The sequence below is a fragment of the Corvus brachyrhynchos genome, unplaced genomic scaffold (genome assembly GCF_000691975.1).
Source record: "Corvus brachyrhynchos isolate BGI_N302 unplaced genomic scaffold, ASM69197v1 scaffold80, whole genome shotgun sequence".
NCBI lineage: Eukaryota > Metazoa > Chordata > Aves > Passeriformes > Corvidae > Corvus > Corvus brachyrhynchos.
In genome coordinates, this window is record NW_008236769.1 from 2,228,614 (window position 1) to 2,254,861 (window position 26,248).

The 26,248-nt window shown below is 41.6% G+C and overlaps 1 protein-coding gene and 1 long non-coding RNA gene across 5 annotated transcripts in view; one reads left to right on the forward strand and one right to left on the reverse strand.

The window, feature by feature from the left end:
* The window catches only part of PPARGC1A (PPARG coactivator 1 alpha), a 368,953-nt gene that overhangs the window by 287,697 nt on the left and 55,008 nt on the right, over positions 1 to 26,248 (forward strand). For 3 of the 4 annotated variants that reach the window (XM_017727555.1, XM_017727556.1, XM_017727557.1), the window contains exon 2: positions 17,301 to 17,480. In XM_017727555.1, the coding sequence (XP_017583044.1) occupies positions 17,301 to 17,480 (180 nt within the window). Of the gene's footprint in view, positions 1 to 11,912; positions 12,240 to 17,300; positions 17,481 to 26,248 lie in introns of those variants that run through there. The other variant, XM_008645018.2, reaches the window with a different exon arrangement.
* LOC108445037 lies at positions 1,391 to 3,445 on the reverse strand. Its single transcript, XR_001859775.1, has 3 exons — positions 3,225 to 3,445; positions 2,990 to 3,087; positions 1,391 to 1,748 (listed from the first exon to the last, which is right to left on the reverse strand). It is a non-coding gene; the product is annotated as an uncharacterized LOC108445037 (long non-coding RNA).

Sequence of the window (26,248 nt, forward strand, 5' to 3'; positions counted from 1 at the left end):
CTATGGGAGTACCCAGGGGCGCACCAGGGCCCTCCTGAGGGTTTTGCTGCTCAGTTACCGAGGCAAAAAACTGAAATGATCAGGGGGAGCTCTGTGAACTCCAGCTGTTTGATGCAGTCTTGTGGTGTGGAGTTTTGTTTGAGGTGGGTGCTTTTGCAAAGGCTGGGCTTGAGCTTCTCTTCATACAGCTTTGAGTGATGTGCCTGATGGAGAAGACCCACTGAGTCTTCTGTGTCCTGCGGTGGTGGGCATGGGGCTGCCCATGCAACCTGTTTGTGGGCTTGCTCAAACACCCTGTGGCTTTTGCCAGCAGATGGGGTCTTTTAAAGCCAAATACAAGCTTTGCTGCAGGTCTGTGACCCACATACAGGTTGAGGCCTGAGCTTCCATGCAGAGCGGTACTGGCATGATGGTGATTCTTTTCAGAGTGGGGATCTTCACCTGGTGAGCCACAGATCACCTACACTCCCTCTGCTTTTCCATAAGTATTGCCTTAGCTCTTCATATCAGCTCACCCTTTTGATGGGACTCCTTGTTGTATGTGGTGAATAAGTTGGCCCTGTTGCTCTGTCAGTGGTTGGATCAAGCTGGGATTGAGTGCAGTAATTTCTCTTAGTTGAGCATTTTGAAAGCACCAAAATACTTGGGGACAGCAGTGCTCCTGGAAATCCATGGGACTGGGGACAGCTAGGTAAAAAGAGCTCCAGGAAATGTGAACTGTTGCTGCAAAACCTAACTATGGGAAGTAGAGCAGATTTGGGGATAGTAGTGTGCCTGGGGTATCAGATTGCCCAAATTAAGTTCTGACAAAAGAACTGGAGTTCTTTTTGCTGAGGTCTAGAGTAGATCTAGTCAACATCACAGGTGTTGAGCTGCTTATGTCTCCTGAGCAGTTCAGGTACAATTCCCGGGATGTGGAGATGGTTTTTCACTATCAGCTGGATGGGCTTTTTTGCCTGAAGGCTGTTCCAGCAGAAAAACTCTTATCAGTGGGTGTTGCTGAAGACAATACTTCTGGATCACTGTGGGAACTAGTTCATTGCTAGCGTGCACCAAACTCATAGTGGTACAGGGGGAGATGTCAGTATCTCATCTTCCAAGGTCTCCTTACTCTTGTTAGTTTTTTTATAATTTGTGATTTATTTAGTGTAGCTCTTCGCTCTATGTTACGGATTTTTTTTTTTAATGGAGATTGAAGGGTAAGGGAAAACTGGCCTTCCCTATCCTACAGACAGAGAAGTTACAGCTAGAAATGAATTCTTGGGTCCTCTGTTTCATCCTCATGTGCTAGCTATTTGTATACTAAACAGAGTGTTCTAATGTATGATTGATATTAATTAGGTTTCTGCAAAGTACTGCACACCTCAACTTGAACTGAACCAGAAATAAATATATTGCCATATATTAACATTTTATTAGTTGAGAAGAAGAATAGGATGAAGACACCAATGTGAAATCCAAAGTATGACTTCAGATTGAATTAATGCCAGCAGTGCCTTGAGATTAATTTGGTTACTATGGGTACAGAATAAGAAACAGCATACCATAATGTAACTATGTTTACTGATTCATTTCTGGCATTAAAAACTAAAACCACATTATACATGCAACAACAGCCTTTTCTTACTTGGACAAAGGTGGGTACATTTTAGTAATTACAGTGAATGTTGCCCTCTGAAAAGTGCCAGTACTCCAGCAAAGAAGAGTGTTGTTCTTGTAGAGGATCTGCCCCATTGCAAGCAGCAGACCTGCAATACACCAAAAGAGACACAAAGAAAATACTACCAACCCAGGAAGCTGCCAGTCTTCTACAGCTTCTCATTAAATATCTCTTGTAACATGATAACATCTGTTTCATGTACCATTCAACTGGCCAAATGTGAGTTTTCTATCCTTGTGCCACTTCCTATCTCATCAGTATGTAGGAGAAGGAACAAGTTTTGCATCTTAAGATGTTGAAAGCTGAGCGATAATAAAACAATGCAATAGAAATACCATATATTCAGAAAGCAATTATTTTAAGGAGTTTCAGTTTTGACATGGCTAGATTAAGTATGAAGCTTTTTGTTTTTATACTTACTGTCAAGAATGTTGTTAAATACTGATACCACCTCCTAAGAGAACAACTTTTAAATACCAAAATGAAAAGGATAAGCATTAAATATTTTGGTAGATATATTGTGCCATAATGTATACTGTCTTGTTCTTAATACAAGGCACAGTAGGGCTTAATTAAAAAGTGATTGTACGATCTATCACAAACCTGCATTAGGGATATGGATGCCAAGAAAATTAAGTTGAATAGGTGGTGATAATGAAATCGATATTTTATTGAATAGCTTTTATTCCTATGCCTTTGTTTGCTATCCTTGCCTTCCTGTCAGTAGGTAAGACATTTACCATCCAAAATTCTTTGAAGGAATTCATTTAGTCTGATGCTGCTTTGTTTCATTATTTTATCAGTGTAAGTTATTTTATTCATTTTTTGACAGAGTAAAATGCCTTGACAAACTTCTGACTCGGTCAGAGCAGAGCATGACAGTAAACAAAGAGAAGCAAGTCCTTACAAGCTCGTTCCTGTTAGGAGTAGCTAGCTAACAACTGGTACAAGGGTGATTTTCTATTTCGTGTAAGCAAAATTCACAGTCACTCAAAGCCTCCAGGGCAGCCCCACAACCTGATTTTACTACAGATTTTTCCTGTTCCAGCTCCTGGTGTGGCTTTAGGACCTGCTAAGTAGAGTGTTTAGCATTAGAGAACAATGAAATATAGCATAATACCAAGTGAAGAATATATACAATAAAAGTAAGTATTTTTACAGCCTGGGCCAAAATCTCCCTTGTTGTAACTTCATCAACTTAAATGCTATTGATTTTTCAGGTACCACTGACCTGAAATTGCCAGGATTGTGCTTGGGATGAATTTGACCTATACCGTTAAGGCCAAGCAGAATCACAGTTTTGAAAGTGTAATGCAAAGAAATAGTTACCGCGTATTCTTCTGTCTTGTAATTCTACACCCGTCACTCAGTTCAGTGCACTGTTGCAAAGTCTCTTCTTAAGATGGGTAGAACTGTGTCTGCAAGCACTGTAGAAAACAATAAAAGAGCTTATTGTTCCCCTTCATATTTTTAAGAGTGGTGTGCTGCAAACCAGACAGCCTGTGCTTTCTGAACAGAGCTGCTGGGGCAGCCAGCTCAGCTTTGTTTTCACATCCCCACTTACTAAGTTCAATGTTGCCGGTGTCCTTTAAGTGGCAAAAAATCAAATAGCCAAAAGGAAAGACTCGTTTTCATGATCCTTCTGCTTGCGTGTCTCAAAAGGACACGTATCACATAGTGCAGTGTACTGCACATTGCAACTTGCAGCTTGTCTCGTGCCTGGGTGCAGTAGGCAACATGGGATAATGTGCTAGAGGAGAAGACAGGCACAGCACAAGGCTCTTGAAAGCCATGAGAGGCACTGAAAGCTTGCGTTCGTGGTATGCAGCAGTATAGATATTTGAAAGGTTAGGTTCTGTCTATTTTTAGATAGCCTTCACACTGGAACTGATCTAAAAATGAAGGGGACATAAAAATTGCACGTGTCTCTCCTGATTTATCAGAGATTTTTTGACAAAATGCATTAAAAAAGATTGTCTTCTGAATCAGAGATACTTTTTTCTGAAGTATAGCTGTGCTTCTTATTTAGAAGAGGAGTCATTATGTTCTTAATTAAAATGCCGGTGCTGTCCATTTCACTCCAAGATCAGCATTTTCAGATTTTAGCAAAGTTAAAGAAATATGACTTTCCTACTTATTGTTTGGGAAGATTTATTCACTTGTGTAAATGAATTTTAAAAAATTGGCAAGGCCTTTTATCTCATATAAAATAAATCTGAAGATAAATGATCTTTTCCACTAACATCACCTATCATTAAAGTGGCTAAATGAAAATCAAAATGTGCTGCTATTTAGTGCCTGCTCGCCTTTTTACGGGAGATGAAATTGAGCATGTTTACTGGGCAGGAATTGTCAGCGATGCTTCGATTTATTACATTGTCCAGGATATAAATTAACAATCACCATGTGTTTTCCCCCAGTCTCCCTGGAAGATGGTAGCCCTACCTCCCCATAGTGTACATCTCCAGCATGCTATGAATGCTCCTACCCTTCCTTAAAGAAAACCTGCAAACAATGTAAAATTGTGTTGCATTGAACTGAAGTGCAAATATTTTTCCATGTCTTTGTAAACAGGAGTGCATGTGAGAATGAAACAACTGGAGGTCTACCTCCAGAAAACCCCCCGGGATGCGTCACACTCATTTCTCCAGTCTATGCAATCTCGGTTTAATAAATTGGTAATAATATTATGATGAAGTGCTCTTTGGGGTTGGTTTGCTGTTTTTTCAGAGGGGTTTTTTTTTACATAGCAACTTGCAACACAAATTAAAATAATCTTCCATTCCAACAGTTTCCTGGTTTTACTTGGTTCTTTGTTTCTCAGAGAGGAAGGGGGAGCCTGCAATGGGCAAAAGGGAAAGGTGCACTCTGGTGAAGTCTCTGTTTCAGTGTGAATCCTACACAGTCCTTTCAATGCTTTTGGTTAACTGCATTGCCCTGACTTGCACATCCACGTGTGGAGTTCAAAAGAGCAGAAACAACAAATAGTGTTTAATTGAGCCAGATTGCTGAGGAATTTTACTGTGGTAGAGATCCATTAGGGACAAACATAGAAGTAGCAATATTACCTTATTTGTTGATAGACAGGAAGTAATGAAAGTACAGTCATAGCTCTTTTGGGGAGGAAGCGTGAATCTTCCTGGTACCCACTTACAAAATAATAAATAATCAGTGTCCCAGGGCAAAGGATGTTCAGCAAATACTAAATTTCTTGGGAACAAAGATATCTAAAATGGTGATAGCTGATGCAATCTCAGTGCTATATCCCTGTTGCATTCACAGGGGAAAGCTGGGGAAGCCTGAATGGTATGAAAACTTAAAAAAAAAAAAGGTGGAAATGTGTGGAGGAGTTTCTGCTTTGAACTGCCTTGGTCCCACCTTCTGTGATAAGGTCTGATTCAAAACCTGCCTAAATCCATTTAAAGATTTCCATTCCCTTCTGAAGGATTTAGAGCAGTCACCCCTTCCAGCTACTTTAACCCCCTCTTCTACTTTAGTGCATTTTCTCATACAGGTATTGAGGCAAGTGATTTGGACAGAATAAAATAAAATAAAATGAAAATAAAATAGTAACTCACCCAAACCTTTCTGTGGCTAGTTCTCCCATTCCATCTCTGCACTAGCTTGTTTGGCCCTGAGTCAGAGGTGAAAGTACTGACAAATTTTTTGTCAAAAGCATCACTGGAGGAAGGTCAGCCTCTGAAGGTTTACAGCTGCACTTTGTATAGCTAATAAGCCCTGGGCTAAATGCTTATCTTCCTTTATTTCAGTTATCTGAATTGGGGATGGAGGGAGGATGACATCTCTTGCCATTTGTGCAACTTTTTTAGATTAATATTGCAGCTCCAAGAAAAATGAATAATTGGACTTTTGAGCAGGGAGTGGAACCACAAAACCCATAGGGATTCCTCTAGCACTAGTCACTAGTTTGCATATTGCAAGTTAACTGCAATTCATGAAGGGTTCTGCCTAAAAATAACTCCAGGGCTCAATTTTGGCTGGCAGGAACTACTAGTTAAGAGGTCAGGCAAAGCTGATCCTTCAGAAGCCTTGTCTGCATGACACTGTTGGCTGTTGTGATGAGGTGATCCCATCTCGTCTTGTCCTTGGCTGACTCAGGAAAACAGGGTGCAGGGGCTGTGAGGAGCTGGGGAAGGGGACCTTTGCTGCAGTCTGGGAGCTTCAGAGGCCAAGCAGTGAGTGCTGGCTGCTGCATGAGTGGAGCTATGTTGCCCACTGACAGGAGTTTCTGCAAAAGCTTGCACTCTTCCACAGGCAGACATAACTCTATAAAGCGTAATTTGATCCATAAGTGTATTTTAAAAAACCCCAAACACTAGGTCTTTTGTGTGATACCTTCATTTTATTTTGTTTGCCTAAAATTGTTGCAGAGCAAATCTGTGGCCTATGTTACTAAAACCCCATCAGATTACTACAGTCCAGAATTATGTCCACATTATACTTCGTTTTAATATGAAAAATGCCAAGAGCTAGGCCCAAGAAAAAAGGCTGACTCAGTTCCACTGAGCTCTGTCTGAAGAAAGTCATATTTGAAGATGAGAGATGTGTTGGTAAGGCTGTCTGTCATCTCTAGTTTATTAAAAAGAATTGCTAGGAGGCACTAAAACTGTCCACTGCCTTTCCCTCTGTTCCTTCACTCAAAGGTGCTTCATTCACATCGACTTTACCATAGCAGTTTTGTGTAAAACAAGATTTGATTTTAGAGTATTTAAAGGTTACTGTTCTCTCCAGTGCTGTGCTGCAGCCTTGTGTGCGCTCCACTGCAGTCGCCTTACCAGGCATTTTATAGAGGAGATACCCTATGTTATGGAAATAATAGATTTTTTTCTTCCACCAGCTACTGCGAGCCTCCGCGTGGATCTGGTGGTAGGGTGTGCGCTCTCCTGCACTGCTGTGGCAGCCTGGGCATCACAGCTCCCCTTCAGGCTGGGAGGCCCTGGCTGGGTCACTAAATGGCCAGATGGCAAAGCAAACCCCAAATGCAATGTGGCAGCTGGGTGGCCACCTCAGTGAAGGCTGGTAGCTTTGAAGGCTGGTAGTTCCCACCAAGTTGCTTATGGTTGCACCAGAGAATCTTCTGTATCCATGGTGGTTGTTCAGGGGATCATCCTCTTCAAATCCCTCTCAGAAAAAGTCAGTAAAAACTAGATTGGCATTAACTATGAACAAGTCAGGGAACAAGAGCTCCAGGGTACTTCTCTAGGTGCTCAGGGGAAAGGGTGCAAGGTGGATGGTAGTAGGGATAATGAGAAAGATCTGGGTGGGGTGTTCAGAATGCTTCAGAGTGTTATAAATACAAGGTGTGTTCCTGAAGCTTCCCCAGGTTCTGCCCTGTGTGGCTGAAGCTGGAGAGGACAATTGCCTGTCCCCGGAAGGAGTGTGAGCATCCCAGCAAGGCTGGGAGTGGGAGAGGAAGGGCACAACTTCTGAGTAAGGGCAGATGTTCCAGGCCCCTGAACAGGAATGTCAGAAACCGGTTCCTTGGGTCTGATAATACCAGATATGAGCAGATTTTGGTCTCTTCCCAGGGACTTGAATGTGTGGAAGGATAAGAGGATAATAAGAACTTTATGACTTCTTTTGTTCCAAGGAAATATCAGCAGTGAGGTGAGTAAAGGAGAGATGATGAAGATCTGCAACGGTCTGCGATTTTGATGTGGTCCTGCCTGCTCTGCCAACCTGCAAGACAGTGCAAAACTGGAGTCTGTCTCCTTGGCTTGCCTGGGTGTCTGTGCTCAGACAGCACCACAGCCTCCCCAGGAAACGGATGTGTTTACATGGCTCCATTTCTCAAACATACAGGGGTCATAAATTTAAAGGTAGATACTCTTTTACATATCAGTCTTTCTATAAAATAGTAACACCCAAGTGAAAGACACTGCTCGTATTCCTTTTAGTAAGCCTGACAAGCTGGATTTTCCTACAAATCATAGCAAAGCAGGGTTCTGGAGAACATATGCTCCAAATGTTGGAGGGAAACAAGTGACAAATATATTTTTTATGTAATCAGCTGGAGTGGGTTTGTTTTTCTTGTTTTTAATAATGAGTAAGTGAAACATGCTTATAAAGAGGGTGATGTTCAGGGAGGTATAAGAAAGATTATAGGAAGATTGCTTGTAATGGGTACCTGTGACCCTCCTGCTTTACTTGAACACTCCTGGAAGGTTTTACTACAAGCACTCAGTTACAAAGAGTCACGTGTCTCCCAGCCTGGTTAACACTGATAATCAGGTAATCTGCACTAATAGTAAATACTCATAGTCAGGTCCAGTTGCACGTGAACAAGTGAGTGATTTCCCCTGGCATTCAGTGCTGGTTTTTTGAGCCCTCAGTCTGTGGAGGCAGATGTGGCAAAATTCAGCCTGGTGTCAGTAATGTCAGTAATGCATCGCTGTTCAGAGAAAGTTATTTTGGACTCTCAAATATACAGCTCCTCAGACAGCAGCCTGTGACCCAGAGCTGGGCCAGGAATTAACTTGGCCCTGATCTCTTGAGTTTTCCAGAGAGCACTGTCCTGGGTTTCTATGTTAAAAAATATCTCAGATCATTAACTGCCCTAACAAAACTAGAGAGAGCAGATGGCTTTAGTCCATTGTAGAATTACTGCACCAATAAACCCAGAAGTTCAAGGAGTTTGATTCACCAGCTTATGCTATCGAGAGTGTATTCTGGGTAGTATGAACTGGATAAATAAGGAAAAGAAGATGAGAAGGGGAAAAAAAAAGAGTAAACAAATAGGACAGAAGTGGAACAGAGAGAATGGACTGGAGAACAAATACAGGACTGTGCAAAAAATACGAGTAAAGATGCACAGAAGGAAGATTTTTAATAAAAAATTAATAGGGTACATATACTTTATATAGAACACCATTCACGCTAACCCACCTTTGGAGTGCAGTTTTCTATTTTATATACAACATTGGCTGATCTTTTGCTGTAAAGCCATTCACTCTTGGAGGGTTTAGCAGAAAGGGTTGAATCGATGTGAGAACTGATTTGCAAACCTCATCGGGCTGAAACTTCCTCACTATTTTTATATACAAGTTTGCTTGTCCTTACTCCACTGGAAAAGTAGCAAACTTTGCCAAAAATCAGCAAGTATCACAGTCTTGGGGGCAAAGAAAGAAAAGATTTCTTCCTCAGTGCCGTAATGAAGGGGCTAAGTTTTGAATTTCGAAATCACAAGGTCTCCAAAATCAGTAGCTTCTTTAAGAGACCTAAATTACAGGGAATAAAAACCTGACCATAGCTAGAAAATGTGGGTGGGAGGAGAAAGAGATAAAGTGAATGCTGAATCCAGGAAAAAGTCAAGGACAGAGGGCTTGAAGGCTTTGGTCTTTCATGTCTATTTCCTGTTGTTGCAGGCAGCCATACCTTCCAGTCCTGCTAGAAATATGTCAGGATTTCGGAATTAGTGCCCAAATGCTGTTGGAAGGCTTACCAGAACTTTCTTGAATCATGGCCCTTAAAGAAGAAAAGGCAACATTTGGGAATTGCTGAGACCTGGTACAGACTAACCTGAAAACAAGGGAAATGCAGTAGTTGAAGAGGTGGTCTTATACAGGTGTCCTGGTAAAGGACATTTCAACAGGGCAGATTGTGTCAAATGGACCCGCAGACTTTGTCAGCTGAAGGAGGGTTTTCTCTGTATGTGTTTGTTATGGAACCAAATATCATGTGTGTATGTGCTTAGCTATTGCCCCACAAAAGATGTTTGTGCAATTCTTTAGTGTTGTCAAAACAGAGGGAAGAGCATTGCTAAAGCTTCTAGGGAATGTTCAGAAGACAAGGTTTCCTTTGAGGAAGCAGCTTAGGTGCTGGCTGGGTTTCACAGGCTTCATTTGCATGTGCGGAGGCTGCGTCGTTTCCAAACTACACCACCACTGCAGCTGTCTCCCTTGCTTTTCTCCTTCTTGGGGCACTAGGCTCAAAACCCACATTAAAACATGGGAAAGAAAGATCCTAGTGGGTAAATTTGTACTATGGCTTCTACTTAGACACTTCAGTTAAAAAAAAAAAAATTCTTCCCAAGCAATGGGGAACCCTTGTTGAAATCTCACAGTCTTTTGTAGTTGGAGACTTGATTGGCATCTCTTCCAGGTAACACTGGAACTGCCAGCAAAGTTCAAGCTATAATGTAAACAGGGCCGTAGAAAAGCTCTGGGGGCTCTGCAATTATTACCTATTGGTTGCTCCCTCAATAGTGCACTAAAAAAGTTCTTCAATCTCTAAAGCTTGTATGGTGAGAGCACCACTAAGGTCACAGTTTATATTTATCAGTTAACTTGCTAATTTGAAGGGAAAGCATTGAAGTGGAAGTGTAGAAAATAGAAACAACATGAGCAGGTCAAAATATCCAAAACAGCAATATGAAATGTTCCAGTGTAAATACATTTCTATAAAAGGTGTGAATGAAATTTCAAAAAAAACCAGATGATGGATTCGGCACAGTCAATGAACACAATTATAAGTAGGTATTGAAGGAGAATATTCCACCAACCATGGATCCACAGATAATAATTAATAAGAGCCGACTCCACTCCAGGCACGCAGGTACCCAGTATTATTTCACAGTTGACTGTTCAGGGGTAGAGGTACTCACCTTTGCCACAGATCTTAATAATTTACTGCAGTTTTATCATTAAATCAGCATATAATTGGGAAGGAAATTAGGTTTTTTTTGTCATGAGGGCAAAGCAATACCGTTAATTTAATTATTTGTAGGAAAGGCTTTCTGTAGTTATTCGGTATTTTGCTGTGGTTTTTTTAATTAGGTAAAGTAAAAACAATGCCATTTTTGTCATCAGTGCTTGGTGAAAATATGACAGTGTGATGTGGTTTGCAACTGAAGCACAAGCTTGGAAAAATGTACATTTTATCAGGACTGGCAATAATGAATTACAAGGAAACACAAATAAGCTAAGAAGATATCTGAGACCTCCTACCATTTCTGAAGGTTCCAGTGTCTGTGAGAAAAAGGCTATTTCAAGAATTGTACTTCTTATTTATTTTATTTCTCTCTGCAAAATTGCCATAGCCTGGTATAATAATTGAATTCATTTAGTCTTTAGAATACTCAAGTTTGCAAATAACAATGAAAATGAATATTTCATGACATGGAGGATGATAAGCTATAGTTTTGTAACTTTGACTGGTAGCCCAGCACAAGGGAACCAGCAATTACATTTCACGAGAATTTTTGCACCCAGATAACTAAAAGAACTGCAGCTTAAGACAGTAAGCAGGCAGGTGGGGTAGTTAAACAAGACCTTTATTTTTGGTGGTTTATTCCCTGTTGTGGACAACATTTTGCAGTTCAGTTTGATACATGGAGTTTGTTGCGTATGCAGTGCAAAGGGGTATCACAAACCAGTTGCACTTGCAGCAGCCCCTATTGTCTGGGAAAGGCTTTGACGGGGAGACACAGGTCTGTTAACAGTGTGTCTGGTTTTTCACACGACAAGAGATTTTTAAATTTATTTATTTTTAATGAACAAACGCTGGGTCCAGGTCAGAAGGGTACAAAAATGCGCCCTGAGGCAGATTATAGAGGCGGGTGGGGGTCAGGGCGGTCCCGGGCAGGACGGAGACAGTTCCTTGTAACAGCCATGGTTTCTTGGGGAATGCGCTGAGACAGAGAAGTGATTAAAGAGCAGCTCAGAGGTACTGTAATCCACCTGGGAACAGGATCAGGCTTCCCCCTCGGAGCAGGTGACATAACTGTAGGAACGCTTTTTATAGATGCTGAGTCCATTTCAGAGAAATGCTGGGGTGGGTGGGAGGGGGGGGGCGGGGCGGGGTGCCAATACATTTACGGTGGAAAAACTAACTTGAGTTGCAATTGTGTACGAGATACCATTAGCCTAACTAAAATACTTGGGGAGGTGCAAAAACCCCGAGCGCAAAAAATGTTGGGAGGAGGTGTAACTTTTGCCAAACTCTGGGATAGCCTCTCCAAAGAACAGCGCCGGGAAAGCGGTGCAGGCACTGGAAAGGTTGTGCTGGGGCTACTCAGAGCACGCAGGCTGTAGCTCGGCTGGGAGTCATTTCACTTTTTCTTTATTATAAGCGCAGCTCTGCCTATTGTGTGCTGGGGTGTGGGGGGAAGACAAAGAAAGCAAGCTAAGAAATTAAAAAATATGGGGAGGGATAGGAGCTGTGCTACGGCAGGAGCAGCGTTCCAGAGGTGTGGCGTGGAAATCTGCTTTGAATCACAGCGGGTTGCCGCGGCCGCCGAGGTCTGAGCGGGTTTTGCAAAGATTTACTTCACTTCAGGCTGGGTCTGCCCCTGGCTGACGTCACGGGCTGGAGCAGCGGCTCCAGAAGGCTGGATGAGTGACAGCCCAGCCTACTTTTTAATAGCTTTGTCATGTGACGGGGAACAGTAGTAAGACAGGTGCCTTCGGTTCACTCTCAGAGAGGGTCTCGTTGCCTGCATGAGTGTCTGCTGCCTGCCTGCCTACCTCTGGACTGTAGTTTGCCAGCTTTCCTGCCGTCGCTCCGCAGCTGGATGGCGTGGGACATGTGCAACCAGGACTCTGTATGGAGTGATCTCGAGGTGAGGAGTGCGCGGCGCGGGCGGCCGTGGGGTGCCGGCAGCTTGCGGGGGCCGTGGGCTCGGCAGGGCACCGGCAGGACGGCCGAGGCAGCGTACTTTGCAAACAAGTCCCTATCTTATCTTAACTCCAGTAAGTTTTCTATTTTAAGGTTACTCTGCGATGCCTTGAGCAAATCAAAGCTGAGCTCCTGTCATCAGTATAGTATCTCCTGCAGTTGGAAACTATTTTCATGTGCCTCTGGCTCACTTTCCCGTCATATGCAATATTTATGCTCTAAGATATTGATATGAATCGGTGTCTGAAGTGGCGTTTCCAGTGGCGTTCAGTGGCCTGGTTGGACAAATGCCACGTTTATTTAGAATAAGGCTAACATTTCTTTTTTTTAAAAAAAAGTTACAATTAACTCATGGCTTCATATTTTAATTTCTGGTTTCACTGTGCTCTGTCGAAGGTTTTTTCCTTGTTTGTCAGCTGCAGAATAGAAGCACGCACACAGGGTTGAATACCCTGTTGTTTGGCTTTAGATGCTTTTAAAAGAGATTTCTGGAAGGAGACGTTTCCCTGCTACTTGTGGTATTGGAATACTGACGCTGTAGCTAATGCCCCGTAGAGCAGGGTTTGCAGTCAATCTGAGTAGTCCAAGAAATGGTTAAATCCCACTGTACAGCAGAGACAACAGGATGAACCATGAGAATAGAGTTTATGCAGGACTGTGTGAACTGCTACTGCTGCTGCCGCCGCTGCTGCTGCTTGTGTAAAAATAGACGGCAATACATCAAATCCACAGCTTCTGCTGGCTACAATTCATAAAGGAAAAAATAAAAAAAGGCAAGCAGCCCCGTGGTAATCTCTGGAGTATAATGTGAGGTTTGAGGATTTCTGCATGTTTGCATTCAGCAAAATGGAGCATTACCTGAAAGTTCGGGCAACTTGCAAAGCAAGGCAAACTTTCTTTGGATCCCATGGAGAGGAATCCCAAATACAGACCTGCTCAAAGGAACTAATCCTCTGGCTTCGGGCTTGGAATAAGTGCTTAAAATGCTCCCCTTGGGCAGTGGTGGAAGGAAAAACAGGTTACAGGCAATGCTTTTTAAATAAGATGTTCATGCTGTAGAGAGCCACCCATCTAAAGTGAACCATTTCCGTGTTCTCCAGTAAATTTTTCCTATCTGGCAGAGCATGTGTGTGGATTCTCAGGTAATTTTGTAATGTTTTAAATATTTGCAGCTTGCCATTGTATCCACAGATTTTGGTTTGCATATTGTAATTGGTCTTATCTTGTTTTTATTTCTTGGTAAAGTGGAATAGATATGGATAATTCATATGTCCTGTAGCTATTATGAGTCAAGGCAGTAAGTGGATGACTTTCTGGCTCCAAAGTCCTAATTGTTTCTGAGTAGCTGGAGTATCCTGTGGGTTGTTGTCTGGCTTGTAGCACGGGTCTCAGCTGCCGTAGCTTCATTTTTCCATCATGTATTATTCCTAATGCTGCTAGGAGCTGATTGAGGAACCAGCTTATATGGAAATATGGAAGATTTATTTTAATCACTAGAGTTCTTGCAGTAATTTCAAGCTAGTAACAGAATAGATAATTTATGTCAATGACTTTTTCATAGTGCAGAGAGAAAAAAAAAAGAAGAAAAGAGTTTGATCTTAATATTAATTGTGTGGTGGATGGATTAACTGTGGGTAGGATTTTGCCAATATGCTCCTGCACTGCACTTCCTGTAGCAACACTAGCATCTGCGTGCTGCTTTGGCTCAGGGGATCACCTTTACTGAGCTAAAATAATGCAGGCAGCAAGTACTGGGGGCAGATATCATTTTTTGAATCATTAATATTTGCTGTCAATGTAAAATGTATTATATTCTCTCTCACATAATGACAGGATGGTGTGTTGTTTAATAAAGGCCTGCATCACTGTAGCTGATCAGCATCCCCAGTGCTTCACAGCTTAATGAAGGTGATGTACAGTAAGGTTGCGAAGATTGGTAGAATCCACATGACATACATTTTGTCAGGTCTCTCTTTCTTTCCTGAGTTCATCCCGTTGGCACTTTGAAAAACTTGTTAAAAATAAAACACAGATTATATTTTCATTAATATAATTAATATGGCACAAGTCCAGTCTTCTTCTTCTTTTTTTTTTTTTTTAATTTTTTAAAACTTACCTTCAAAGGCACAAAACCAGCCGAAAGGTTAATGGAGAATTATACTTAATTATAATGATTCATTACCATCAGTGCAGTTAAGCTAATTTACTGTTTGCGCCTGAACTAAGAGAAAAAAGGTCTGTTGGAGTGAAATAACGCACAGTAATTAGCCTTTTGTGTTTAGTGACTGCTTTATCCTCCTAAATGTTACTGTAAAATTAGGGCTATAGTTATGGAATAACTATCATATCAAATAACAGTGGGAAGACAGTAAAATGTGTGCTAGCAATGCAGGTGCACCTGTTACAGATGTATAGGCAAACAGTAAATATCAGTGTGTCAGATGAGGACAGTTTTAGGACTTGGAGTGTTAAACCTGGCATCATCCAAAGGCCAAATATAAATTAATAACAGGAACACTTGCTGCTAATGTGTCTCAGATTAATGTGCTCTGTGTGCTCAGAAGCATAATGTCATATTCAGAAACACTGATTTTATTATCATGTCAACACTGACAAGGCATATATACTTCATTTCAGCAGTTATGTTTTTTAGGTGACATTGCAGTTACTATAGGTAAATGAAAGCTGTGATAAGCAGGATTTTTTTTTTAATACCATTGTTTATGTTACTTCAAAAGCCCACTGTAGGAACTTAAAAATGCAGATTACCAAAAGTAAACATGTTTAAGTAGGTGGTTCACAGGGTGAAGCTATTTTTATAAATGAAAGCAGTAACAGATCAGCAGGATACTTTAGAAGTCTGTGGCATCAGTTATAAGCTACTGACCTCCAGAACACAAACCTGAGAATGATGCTGAGAGTCTACCTTTTCAGTCAAAAACTAGATTATCCTTTAATGAGATCAGAGATTTCGGCCAAGCATCAAAAAAGGTCATCTCTGTATTGTAAGATTGCTGCCAGAAGGTTGTGTCTCACACTAAGGAGGAGGAAACCCTTATTTTTTTTTTTTTTTTTTTTGCCTTATGCTCAAAACAAAAAAAATTAGATTAAAAAAAAAAAAGTTATGATTACTTAAGTGGGATTTTGACTTTTTATAGTTCTGCAGCCCCTTAAATAATAGGAAAAAAACAACTCCTATGTCAGAGCCTCATTTTGCAGCCTCTCAGCTTCCTTGCCCCTTGGCCTACTCTATGATTATCTTGTAGTGTCCTGGTAGACGTAGAAGTTGTCTGGTAAATTATAGCTCACACCAGCTGCACCGAGTCTTCGTGCCAGCAGACAAAATCTTTGCTCACGGCTGAGCTGCTGCATCCAGCCTGTGCTCTGCAGACGCACCGAGATTCCGGGGACAAAAACCTCAATGAAATGCACCTTCAGCAGCTCTCGCTTGCATTATTGTAAAGGGCGGTCCTTGAGAGAGTGACATAAGCAGTACTGAGCAATTCACATCCCTGGACACTGTTAGTGCCCTACAGAAATGTGCCTTCAGAAAGTGGCGCTTTATCCGTTGACTTCAGTCCAAATAGAAGTTGGGAAATCAGTCAAACCACCCAGTCAACTGACGGGTGTTGAGGATGTCCTGCTGTTGGCCATCCTTAACACAGTGCTAGAAATACTCGTGGTAGATGCCCTTAGACTCAGTTGACTTTAGATGGCTTTTAACCATTCAGCACCTGGTACCTCTGCAGCTCCACATGTGCTTTGCAGCGTGTCCGTATCAACGTAGATGTTCAGAGATGAGTTACAAGGATACATGGTACAGTGCAGTAGGAATTGCTTAATTGAGCAGCATTGACATATGGGACTCAGCTATTTGCCAAACTGTTACTCTGTGTTTTCTATAATTAGGAAATGGTTTTGGTGGATACTCTAACATTTCAATTGCTGTGTTGAAGTGGATGTATGTTATTAATTTTTTCTTCCTTAGTAGGTCAGTCAATACCCTATCTAACTTCATACTGGCATATAAAAGGACACTTATTCCAGGTTTGTTTTTATTTATCCCCACTCTCTTCCTAAGTTGTGCAGACAAAAACATTTTGCACTGCTGAAGAGGATTCCTGCAGACTGGACTCTGTTTACGGCCTCAACCAAAATATTTCACAGACCCTTTTTTAGGAATACTGAATCAGAGGCTGCCAGAAGAGGAAAACCCATTTGGTTCTCTCAGTACAGCTTCTCTCTGGGGACATTTAGGAAACCGGCTGGGATAATAGATGTGTTCACACCAAGCAGGTGAAAGGCTGCGTGAACTAACTATGCCTGTCATCCAGAGGAGAATATAGGGATATTTCAAGCCACAGTTCGGTTGCCAGGACCCTTATGCCTGACTGGGTGGCTGTGCTTCGTGCATCAGGAAAAGAGCACCAGCAGTGTCACTAACTCACACTTTTTTATGTCCGTATGGTGGCCACCATCATGAGTGGCTGAAAGGATAACAGTAAGGTTCTGTAGAAGTGAAAGTGTGACTGTCTCCAGCTTGAGCCAGCCTCCAGGGCTGAAGGCTGTAGCAGGCTGTGCCTCTTTAACCTGAATGTAGCAGGAAATTCGTGACAGACCTTGCCCAGAGGTATTCATCTGTAACTTCTACCTGCACTGGTTCACTCTCAAACAGGAGAATAAGGCCATGCTTTGGCTTCTGCTGTTGGATTTAAAGCTTTGAATGTGGTTATTATGAAATGGTATAGGGAGAAGGAACGTTGTTGTCCCTGGACAGAGATGTGATAGAGAAGGCAGCTTATGCCCTGCTGTTTTCCCCGCCCCTTTACATAGCTATATAGAGCTAACAATGACCAAATACTATGTGTTTCTTTTTTCAGAAAACAAAGTCAATCCTAGTGCCCCTGTGCCATAGCTTAATTGAGGCTTAATTCTTATCACATGATATTAGTTAATAGATTCCTGGTAATTAATGAAACTATTTCTGTGTTGCTGTATCCTGCAGTGTGCTGCTCTGGTTGGCGAAGACCAGCCTCTTTGCCCAGATCTCCCAGAACTTGACCTCTCTGAACTAGATGTGAATGACCTGGATGCGGACAGCTTTCTGGGGGGACTCAAGTGGTACAGTGACCAGTCAGAGATCATCTCCAGTCAGTACAGCAATGAACCCGCCAATATATTTGAGGTAAGGCAAGATGATGCAAGTGCATGTTGCAAAGTCCTTGCTTGCTTTTTTTTCTGATTTTTTTTCGTTAGCCTGGTGGACAACAGTTTACTATTTTTCTGCCAATAAGAGACAAGAAACCTGATGATATATTATGGGTTCTGACTGCTTCCTACAATCCTCATCATCAAAACCAGACCTGCAATCTGAGGGGTGTGGGAGGGAAAGCCTTAAAAGGATTCAAATGGCACTTCTGATTTTTGGAGGAAACAGCTAAAGAGTGCCTAGAGCACACTGCCCTGTGGCGTCACTGTGAAGGGTTACACTGTTGTCAGCTACAGAGCAAAACAGAAGTTGAAACTCATTTGTTGTCTTCCACTTGAATTCCTCAGCAAGAAGCAGAGCGCTGCGCAGCAGCTAGGTGATGAGTAGCTGGAACATTTCTAGTAAAGGCTTTTACCACTCAGAGCCTTGCTGTGCAAGTTACTTGCACACAAATTGAGAGTTCCACAATTTGTTTATGTATAGGGGAGAGGAAGGGTGAGTGTGGCAGAGAAGGCAGTGAGGGTTGTCAGTAGCTCAGGGACTAACTCAGCTTTTGTGATGTTTCATAGATCTCCTGGTGGAGAGCAATCTAAAAGTCAAGGGGTGATAGGAGAGATTTAATTGTTTTCTTTCCAGTTTTGCATTGGGGATCAGGGTGTACAAGAGGAGAGTTGCTGTCTCTTTGTCTCGAGTCTTCTTTCTTTTGTTGTGTAAAGCCTTCATAATTCTCCACCTTGTGGTTTCGGGCAGCCGTGCCCCTCCTAAGCCCTAACTTCCTTCCCTCCTTGTTGATAGGAGAGGCCATAGATCGTTCACTGACTGGGAAATTGGACAATAAATTGATTAGCTGGCAGGAAGACCTTGTACAAAAGCAAGCTGTGGGTGCTGTTTCTCACACAGCAGGTACCACAGTTCCAGGAAGTACAGCTAGCCTGCTGGTTCCGGAAAGCCCCAAATTATCATGGTAGAATTTAAAGGCTGGAAAAAATTAACTGAAATAGTACAGTAAAATGCTTACCTAAGATTTGATGTCCTGAATAAAGTTCTCCTTTCTTTGTATACAGCTGTAAACCCACAGTGATCTCCCTGATGCAGATGAGTTGCTCTGGATTTATACAAGTGTAACTGATAGCAGAAACTGGTCTTCTCTGTTTAATTTCTGTGATTTACATCCAAGTAACTTGGAATTAATTTTATTTGAATCAAAATAGCCCTGCAAAGCCTTGGGCTTAGGCCCTCTTTTTATCTTCAGTTGTGTAATGTTCCACACTTTGTTTTACAAAGTTTCCAAACCCGGTCTGGTTCTTGAATTGCAGTTGTACTGCCTCAGGCAGGGTAGGGCATGTTGGTGACTAGGTCTGGGTGGTCAGCAGCGGGGAGGCAGGGGGGCAGGGTCCGCATTTGCAGCTAGTGTGTGGAGACTTGTTTTGCTTTTTTTATAACCGAGGGTGCATATTTTTTCCACATTTGTCAAAAGCCAAATGCAGAGGCATTTTCCTTTAGGAAAAATCAGTTGAAGATGCAGACTTTCAAAGTGCAAGCTCCAGATAAGTAATAGAATTACGTATTTACCAATTCTAAGCGTACAAATTATTCCAGTAAAACCAGTGGAACTTGACCACAGACTCATTGCTTGTCCTGTGTGTTACTGCCTGTCTGCTCTGATGGCCACAGCTGCTGAGTGTAAAGTTGTCTCGGATAGGTAGTGACCATTCCCCTACACACCTTGTATAGGAAACAGTTCCTGTTCTGAAAATGGAAGCATGTTGCAAACAGCAGGACAAGCAGATAGGCTGGTAGTTAACCTCATTGGGAGATAGTGATGGGGACAACATCTCATGGGCATGTTTGGGTGTGTCTGACAGTGAGCTGCTCCAGTGTGAAGAAACAGGGGAATAGATGTGGAGAAGCAGGGGCAATGCAGCCAGTGGAATGCATCTACACAGCAAGCAATAGGTCAGAAGTAATTGTTTGGAAATGAAATACGCTGCTTCTTTCCTAACACACAAATTCTGTTGTTTTCTTTCCTCACACTCATTGACTTCAGCTGCAGGCTGCACTGCTGTCTCATCACAGCTTGGCCCATACTTAACCTGTAGGGACAAATTGTGCCCTCATGGTATTTTACAATACTGCAGTGCAAAATTAGACTATTTTCAGCTTCTTAGAGTATTGTGTTTACATTCTTGGTTGCTTGGCCTAGGAAGATGGGAATGAAACAGTTATTTTCTCCTCCTGTACATTAACCCTGTCCCCATTCTCCACTGTGCAGCTGGATACTTTGCACTATTTCTTGCCTCTGCCGCTCAGTAATGTGACAACTGGGGGTGCTCAAGATCAGAAAAAGATGTCTTCTTCCTCCAGAGACTATTTCACATACTCTGTGAGGAACTCTTTGTTTTAGCTGAGAGGATGGAAGTTTTGTGCAGTTTCTCATTTGGCGATCACTAGATTTTTGCATATTGATCCTCAATGGCTTTTTTAAAAAGAAAATAACTTCTTTTTATACCTTCTTTTAACTTTTTTTTCCTCTCTTATCATTGTGGGAGTAGTATGTTTTATCTAACTTAAGCTTCCAGATGCGGCATTGTCATACAAAAATAGAAATACAGCCTATTTGGGGTGGAAAGAACCAGAATGACAAGCAAATGCTGGGAAGTACACGAGCAGCATTACTTGCACAAGCTGTACGGTGTGAATTGCAAACCTAGCCTTGAAGGAAACACACTCTCCTTTGAGGTATTAATGCAGTACGTGTGGCATTGCCTATGTGAGGGACAGTGTCCAAAAGCCCTTTACAAAGTTCCTGAGTGTCTCTGGTGCACTTTTTTTAAAGAAAGGCTTGTATTTCAGAAAGTGAATTTTCAGTCTTTTTGCAAATTGTGTTCCTGAAAGCTCACTTGAGCTGAGCACCCACAAGCTTAGGCACTCCCAGTGGCACTGGGAGTCTCCCAGGCTAGAAATTATTAATAGTTATGGTAGCAACCAGGAGCCAAGTGAGATAAAGGTCCAATTAGTCTAGATAGTATGTAAGTGTTGAGTATAAATCCCTGTTCTCATCCGCTTAGGTGTGATGAGATACTGGCCTTCACTCTAGGATTAAAACACACCATTTTGCAGGCACACCTAATTCATCACTCCACTATTCTGCTCACATGCCAGCGTGACCCATATGAGTCTCGAATCAAGCCTTTACTGCCCCAGCACAGAGGCTCTTCTTGCCAATGTTTGTACGTAGGTACATTATGAATTAGGTGATTTCTTTCTGTTCACAGCTTGATCACTTCTGTTTTTCACCTAATTTTCTTTGCCTGTTGTTTGAAAAGATAAAATGAAGGAGTTCTTGCCCCTCAGGGCACTGTCTATTGACACAAGTTCATGCAAGTAAATAGTTAACAAGTCACCCGAGACCAGTTATTTAGATGGTTGACTGCACCATTCACTTTTGTGATTTGGTTTTGTGAAGAACTAAGGTTGAAAAAAAATGTATTTGCAAAAACTTTAATTTGGCTACTTTCAGAAAATCAAGATGGTTAAATTTTCATTCTCAAAGCCAATGCTATGTGAAATTATGAACAAACATACAACTTGATGTGTCATGAGTGAGAAGGCTTTGTGTTCACGAGAACTGTTGTCCCTTGAGGCATCTTGAAATATACTGTACCATATCATGTAAGATTAGTCATATTTAAAGTTATTTATGATGCATGCCTAGCATTATGGAGAGGGAAGATATCTATGGTGGGTGTTTGTTGGCATTTTTTGCAAGTAACTCAGCTGATGGTAAGAGAAAATGCAGCCCATAGATTGGCTATAACCTGTTAAAGTACAACGAACCTGTGTAAAATCATAAATCTTGTACTTGGCAAAACACTTTTTTTAGCCTTTAAAAAGACTTCAGAAAACCCACATTGCTTGCCCTTCTGCAGATTTAATTTATTTACATGATTCTGTGTTCCAAAGAGATGCTCACTATATTTGATGACTTTGTTTTTACTTGTTTTGTATAGGTGTATCCCAGGTTAATTCTCAAGGCCATTCTATGTGCCATGTATTTGGAAAGCCTAAAAAGATAGCTATGTTTTATTGTAGGCTGCCAAAAAGGGCTGTATTACAAGCAATGAGAATTTGAGGAGGGAAAGAAATGCACAATAAAATTCAGACTGTCTTTCCTCTGGCAGCAGGGGAATTAATGGAGATAAATGATTTCTTACTTATTTGGAAGGGGTTTTATCAGGAAGATGATGAGTGTTGAGGGAAGCCTTAAACATCACCAGTGTAATTTGCATTGGTTCAGATTATAAGATCCCTCATGTTCTGTGGTGCTGCCAGTCTCTTTCACCATTGCAGGTTATTCATTCAAGGTTTGCAGCCAGATTGATTAATGAATTACCAGATCTTGCGTAAAATGACTTGGCCTGACTTTTAAACAACCACCAGTGTTTTCTTTGCCAGTCTTGTGACTGGTGTTAATGGGTTCCAGAGAACTGAGCCTATATAGACTTAATGTAGTGGCCTTCCCTAGCATTTTTTCCACTTTTTAATTTTCTCCAAAACTAGTAGCCCTGGGCAGGCAGTTCAAGGAGATATAATCTCAGGGAAAAAAAGACACAGTAGTCAAATCCTTGATGGCTGATGCCCTTCAGTGCCAAATCAGCATGATTTATCATAGCCATCTATTCAGCACAACAGAGGCTGGAGGTGAGCTGCATGGTGTACCTCACACAATATGCATAACTAGAGCTCTGAACTTTGAAGGAAAGCCTCACAGCTATTTGCAAAGTGCTGGTGCTTAGTGAATACTAAATTACATTTAGGAAATAGTCTACTGCTACCAGTTATACTTCATTTTTATTCTTGACACAGACACCTAAATCAGAGAACAGTAACATTTCAGAGATTATGGTAGCAGTTTGGGTATGTTCCAACACTATAATAGGATCAGAATTTTAAGGCCTTTTTTATTATTACCAATAGTCACTTAGTTTCTACTGCAGCGTACTTTGTAGGGAATTACAGCTTTTACTAAAAAGATTAAAATGCTATTATGCAAATGATTGCAGTATGTTATTATGTTTACAAATTAACATCCATGGCTCAACACACAAATTAACTAACTATTCCATCTATATTATTAAGGATTTAATAAAGTAACTGTTGATAAAAATGAGGAGCTTGGAACAGTTAATAGGAGCTGATCGTGATTTAACATAGAACTTAAACATTGTGTTTAATGTTCTAGATGGCATAATGGCAGAATAAAGCTTATCAAAGTGCTTGAAAGGACTGTGATTGCATGCACCACATAGCAGCCTGTCTGAGGCCTTGGAGGGCATGAACAAAATGGCTCTGGGCAGTAGAGTAGCGCATACTGGTGAATCTGGAAGCAACACAGGACCAAGTCGTATCAACATGTACTTTCCTTCTCTAATAAGCAGGCTTTTTTGAAATTCAGATTCACACACATGGAATGTTTTACATGATAAGCACATGTATTTGGGAACTCGCATCCCTCTAAAATGCATCCTGTAATGAACTGCTTCTATGACAAATGGGATTTCATTGTAGAGAGGAGAGTATCACTGTATGGTAGAAAAGGGGAAGGCTGAGTTCAGGCTGAGATGACTTTACAAACCTTCCTGCAAATTGTTATTCCTAACAGTTCATAAGAGATCATAAAAGCAAACAGGTAATAGCTACTGAGGTCCTAGAGAAATGAATGTACAGTGCGTGGTTATGGGATAGATTTAGTAGTGAAACAACGTCGTAGGTTTAATACAACAATAAACATAAAAGGCAAAAGATGCAGATTTGGGATAGGAAACTTTATAAGAATGATAAAAGGTAACAATGTATCATAAAACCCACTTGTGAAACGAGAAGAAGACCCTCATTTCCAGGGAAAGAAAATAGCAGACACTTGGCAAAAGTGCCAGAATTTTTATATTCCTAATGGAGCAATGTCATGTTTCTTGTGTGTTTGAATGCATTACCTTTACCAGTGTCTCTGGCCTGATTCAGGGCTCTACATCTGCTAAATAGGAGACCAGCACAATAACATCGTGTCTGTGTGGGATGATGTATGTAAACGATGATCTGTGATTAGCTATGCTGACATTTAAAAAGGCTCAAGCAGTAAGTGGAATTTATTTTACTTGAACCAGCTGCTATATAATTGGAAAGAGTTTATGCAAATGCTCTGTATCTAGTGTTACCAAGGTGTGCTGCTGTTCCTTTTTTCTTGCCCACTTGGACAAACTACAAACTGTCTAAACACATCTCTGTTTTAATGCAAGAGCCACCTGGCATGTTGGTTGAAACCTTCAGGCAGGAAAGAAGTCCCAAATGAGCAAAAAACAATTGCTTTGAGAGTTTATTGTTTGACGTGTGCGGCCACCAAGACCGTTCCCCAGGCGTGCAATCAAGAAAATGTGACTGATCCACTTCACAGTCCCATTAAGGAGACATTCCACCTGGAGCAGCCATGGCCTGAGATACTCACTATGCTGCTGCTCTGGAGAGCACCTGTCCTTTTCCAAGAGGGAAGACCAACACTCACCAGAACAGTAGTAAGCTAATTAGGTCATTAGATGGATGTCTTGGCCTGTGTTAAAACCAGCCCTTGAGGACACTGTGTTACACTGTGTTCCCACTGGCTACGTAGCTAAATACGAACTGGTGTCAGCTGCCATGCAAACAAAAATGTAATAGCCTCCTTTCACAGAGGTCATCTTAAATCCACTTTGGTCACAGTCACACTCCACATCTGTTTTAGTGAGATGCAGCTTCTTAAGGTGGCATTTGGACTTCATAAGCACACAAACAACCGAGCTATAAATTGCTACTGCTGGAGTTATTTTGAATAAGTGTATACTGTTTCATATTTATAATGGTGAGGCTTCATAATATTCGCAGTGAATATATAACACAGATCAGTTCAACAAGCATGAAATTGTATGTTGTCAACTTGTCACATAAATAGAGCCATATTCTAGCTTACGATAATGTTGAACTAAATATTTTCTCCCTGGAACTACAGAGAGGGTCACAAAAATGTGGGACAGTAGCTCTGTCTTTTGTTAGAAAAACACTCCCAGACTCATTGCTAGTGGAAAGTAAATATTTGTGATAAGATTCTTCTGGTTTTTTAATTCCCCATTGGCTTACAACAGCAACGGAAAGTTTGCCTTTCTTAGACAAATGCTAATTGGTGAAATTAAACTTATTTTCGTTAATGGTTTTGTTTCTAGTGTAACCTCTTTTCTTTTTTTTCATTGTTGCTATTTTTGCACAATGCATCATTGCTAATTGCTACTAAATGGTCCATCTTAACCCTGGCATGCTCTTTTCCTGCTGCCCCATCCCACTTAACATTAACTCTGGCCCATGTCATTACAGAAGGATAAAATTATCACAAGGCTTCGTTCAGGAGTTCTTTTTTTCTTAGTGCCACTAACCTATTGTGCATGTGTAGGTCAGGAGGAAGAAGTTGCACAGAGCATATTTGTTGGAGGGAGAAGGTTTTGGTATTGAATCATGTTGAACTGGTTTTTTCCCCATGAAAAGAGAAAAAATACAAAGGAGAGTGTATATGTGTCTGTGAAAACTTACCTACTTGTAGCTCTTTTTGTACTACTGTGGTTAATCCTCAGATGCACTGGAAATTTGCAGCCTTTCTGGAGGAGTGCCCCCTGCCACCTTTATAGGCGTCTTTTTCTCCAGTGTCTGATTTTTATTTTGGTAGCTTTGTGCAGGTGCATACAGGATCCTAATGCCATTGCAAGTGATGGGCTGCAGCCTTGGCAGGCATGGAGCTCTGACTGCGTGTGCAGGCACACTCAGCCATGGAAGCTGGGTTCAGGTCTCGGTGGAAATCATCCCCTTTGCAACGCATAGCTGGTTGCTTTGGCTGAATTTTCCGTTCTGACACAACAGAGCAACAGTCTTGCTTCATAATGATTGAGAAATTAATTAGCACTTTGTGGCAGTGATGAGTCTGAAGGGCCATGATTGGAGTTTGCTTTTTACCACATGCAGTAATCACTGGGTTTTGTTTATGAAAGCACAAACCCAAAACCTATTGAGATTTTGGTGTTGTCATGAAGCGTGAGCTGTGTGATGCACTAGAATAATACTTCCATTTCCTCACACACATCTGTGCTTTTGTGCTTTACTGTGAGTAACACAATGGGGTGCTGGTCCGTAATGGGTACTTCTAATCACTAAGACGATAATCAGGAGAACAGAGTATTTTCTGTGAGCAGCCACGGTGGCAGCCTCAGGCAAGTGTTGTTGTCTTGTTGATTTATGACAGGCTTGAGTTGCCTGAACTGCTCACAGCCATCCAGCTTATTATGTAAAGTTTAGGAGGATCATCCCTTCCAAGCACATTACAGGGTTGGAGGTGTCGAATGGGCAGGGAGAACTTCCTACACCTCTACACTTCTGCCTGATGCCATAGCTGCTCCTTGAAGGCTCAGTGAGAGTAAATCTTTATCAGGAGTTGGAGGGGCAGGCCATCAAACGGTGTGAGGGACTGCAGATCTCTCCTACAGGAGATACACTTGAATAAAAATAGAGAAATTGGGTAGAAAACTGTTACAGCGGGGGAATACTGCAACACGCGTATATCAAACCAGGAGTCCCGTGGAAAAGAAGTATATATGGACAGATTCGTGGTAGATGTTTCAGAGATGTTTATTTCTCCAGCCGCATGGCCGGGGCTCAGCTCAGGAACTCTGCAG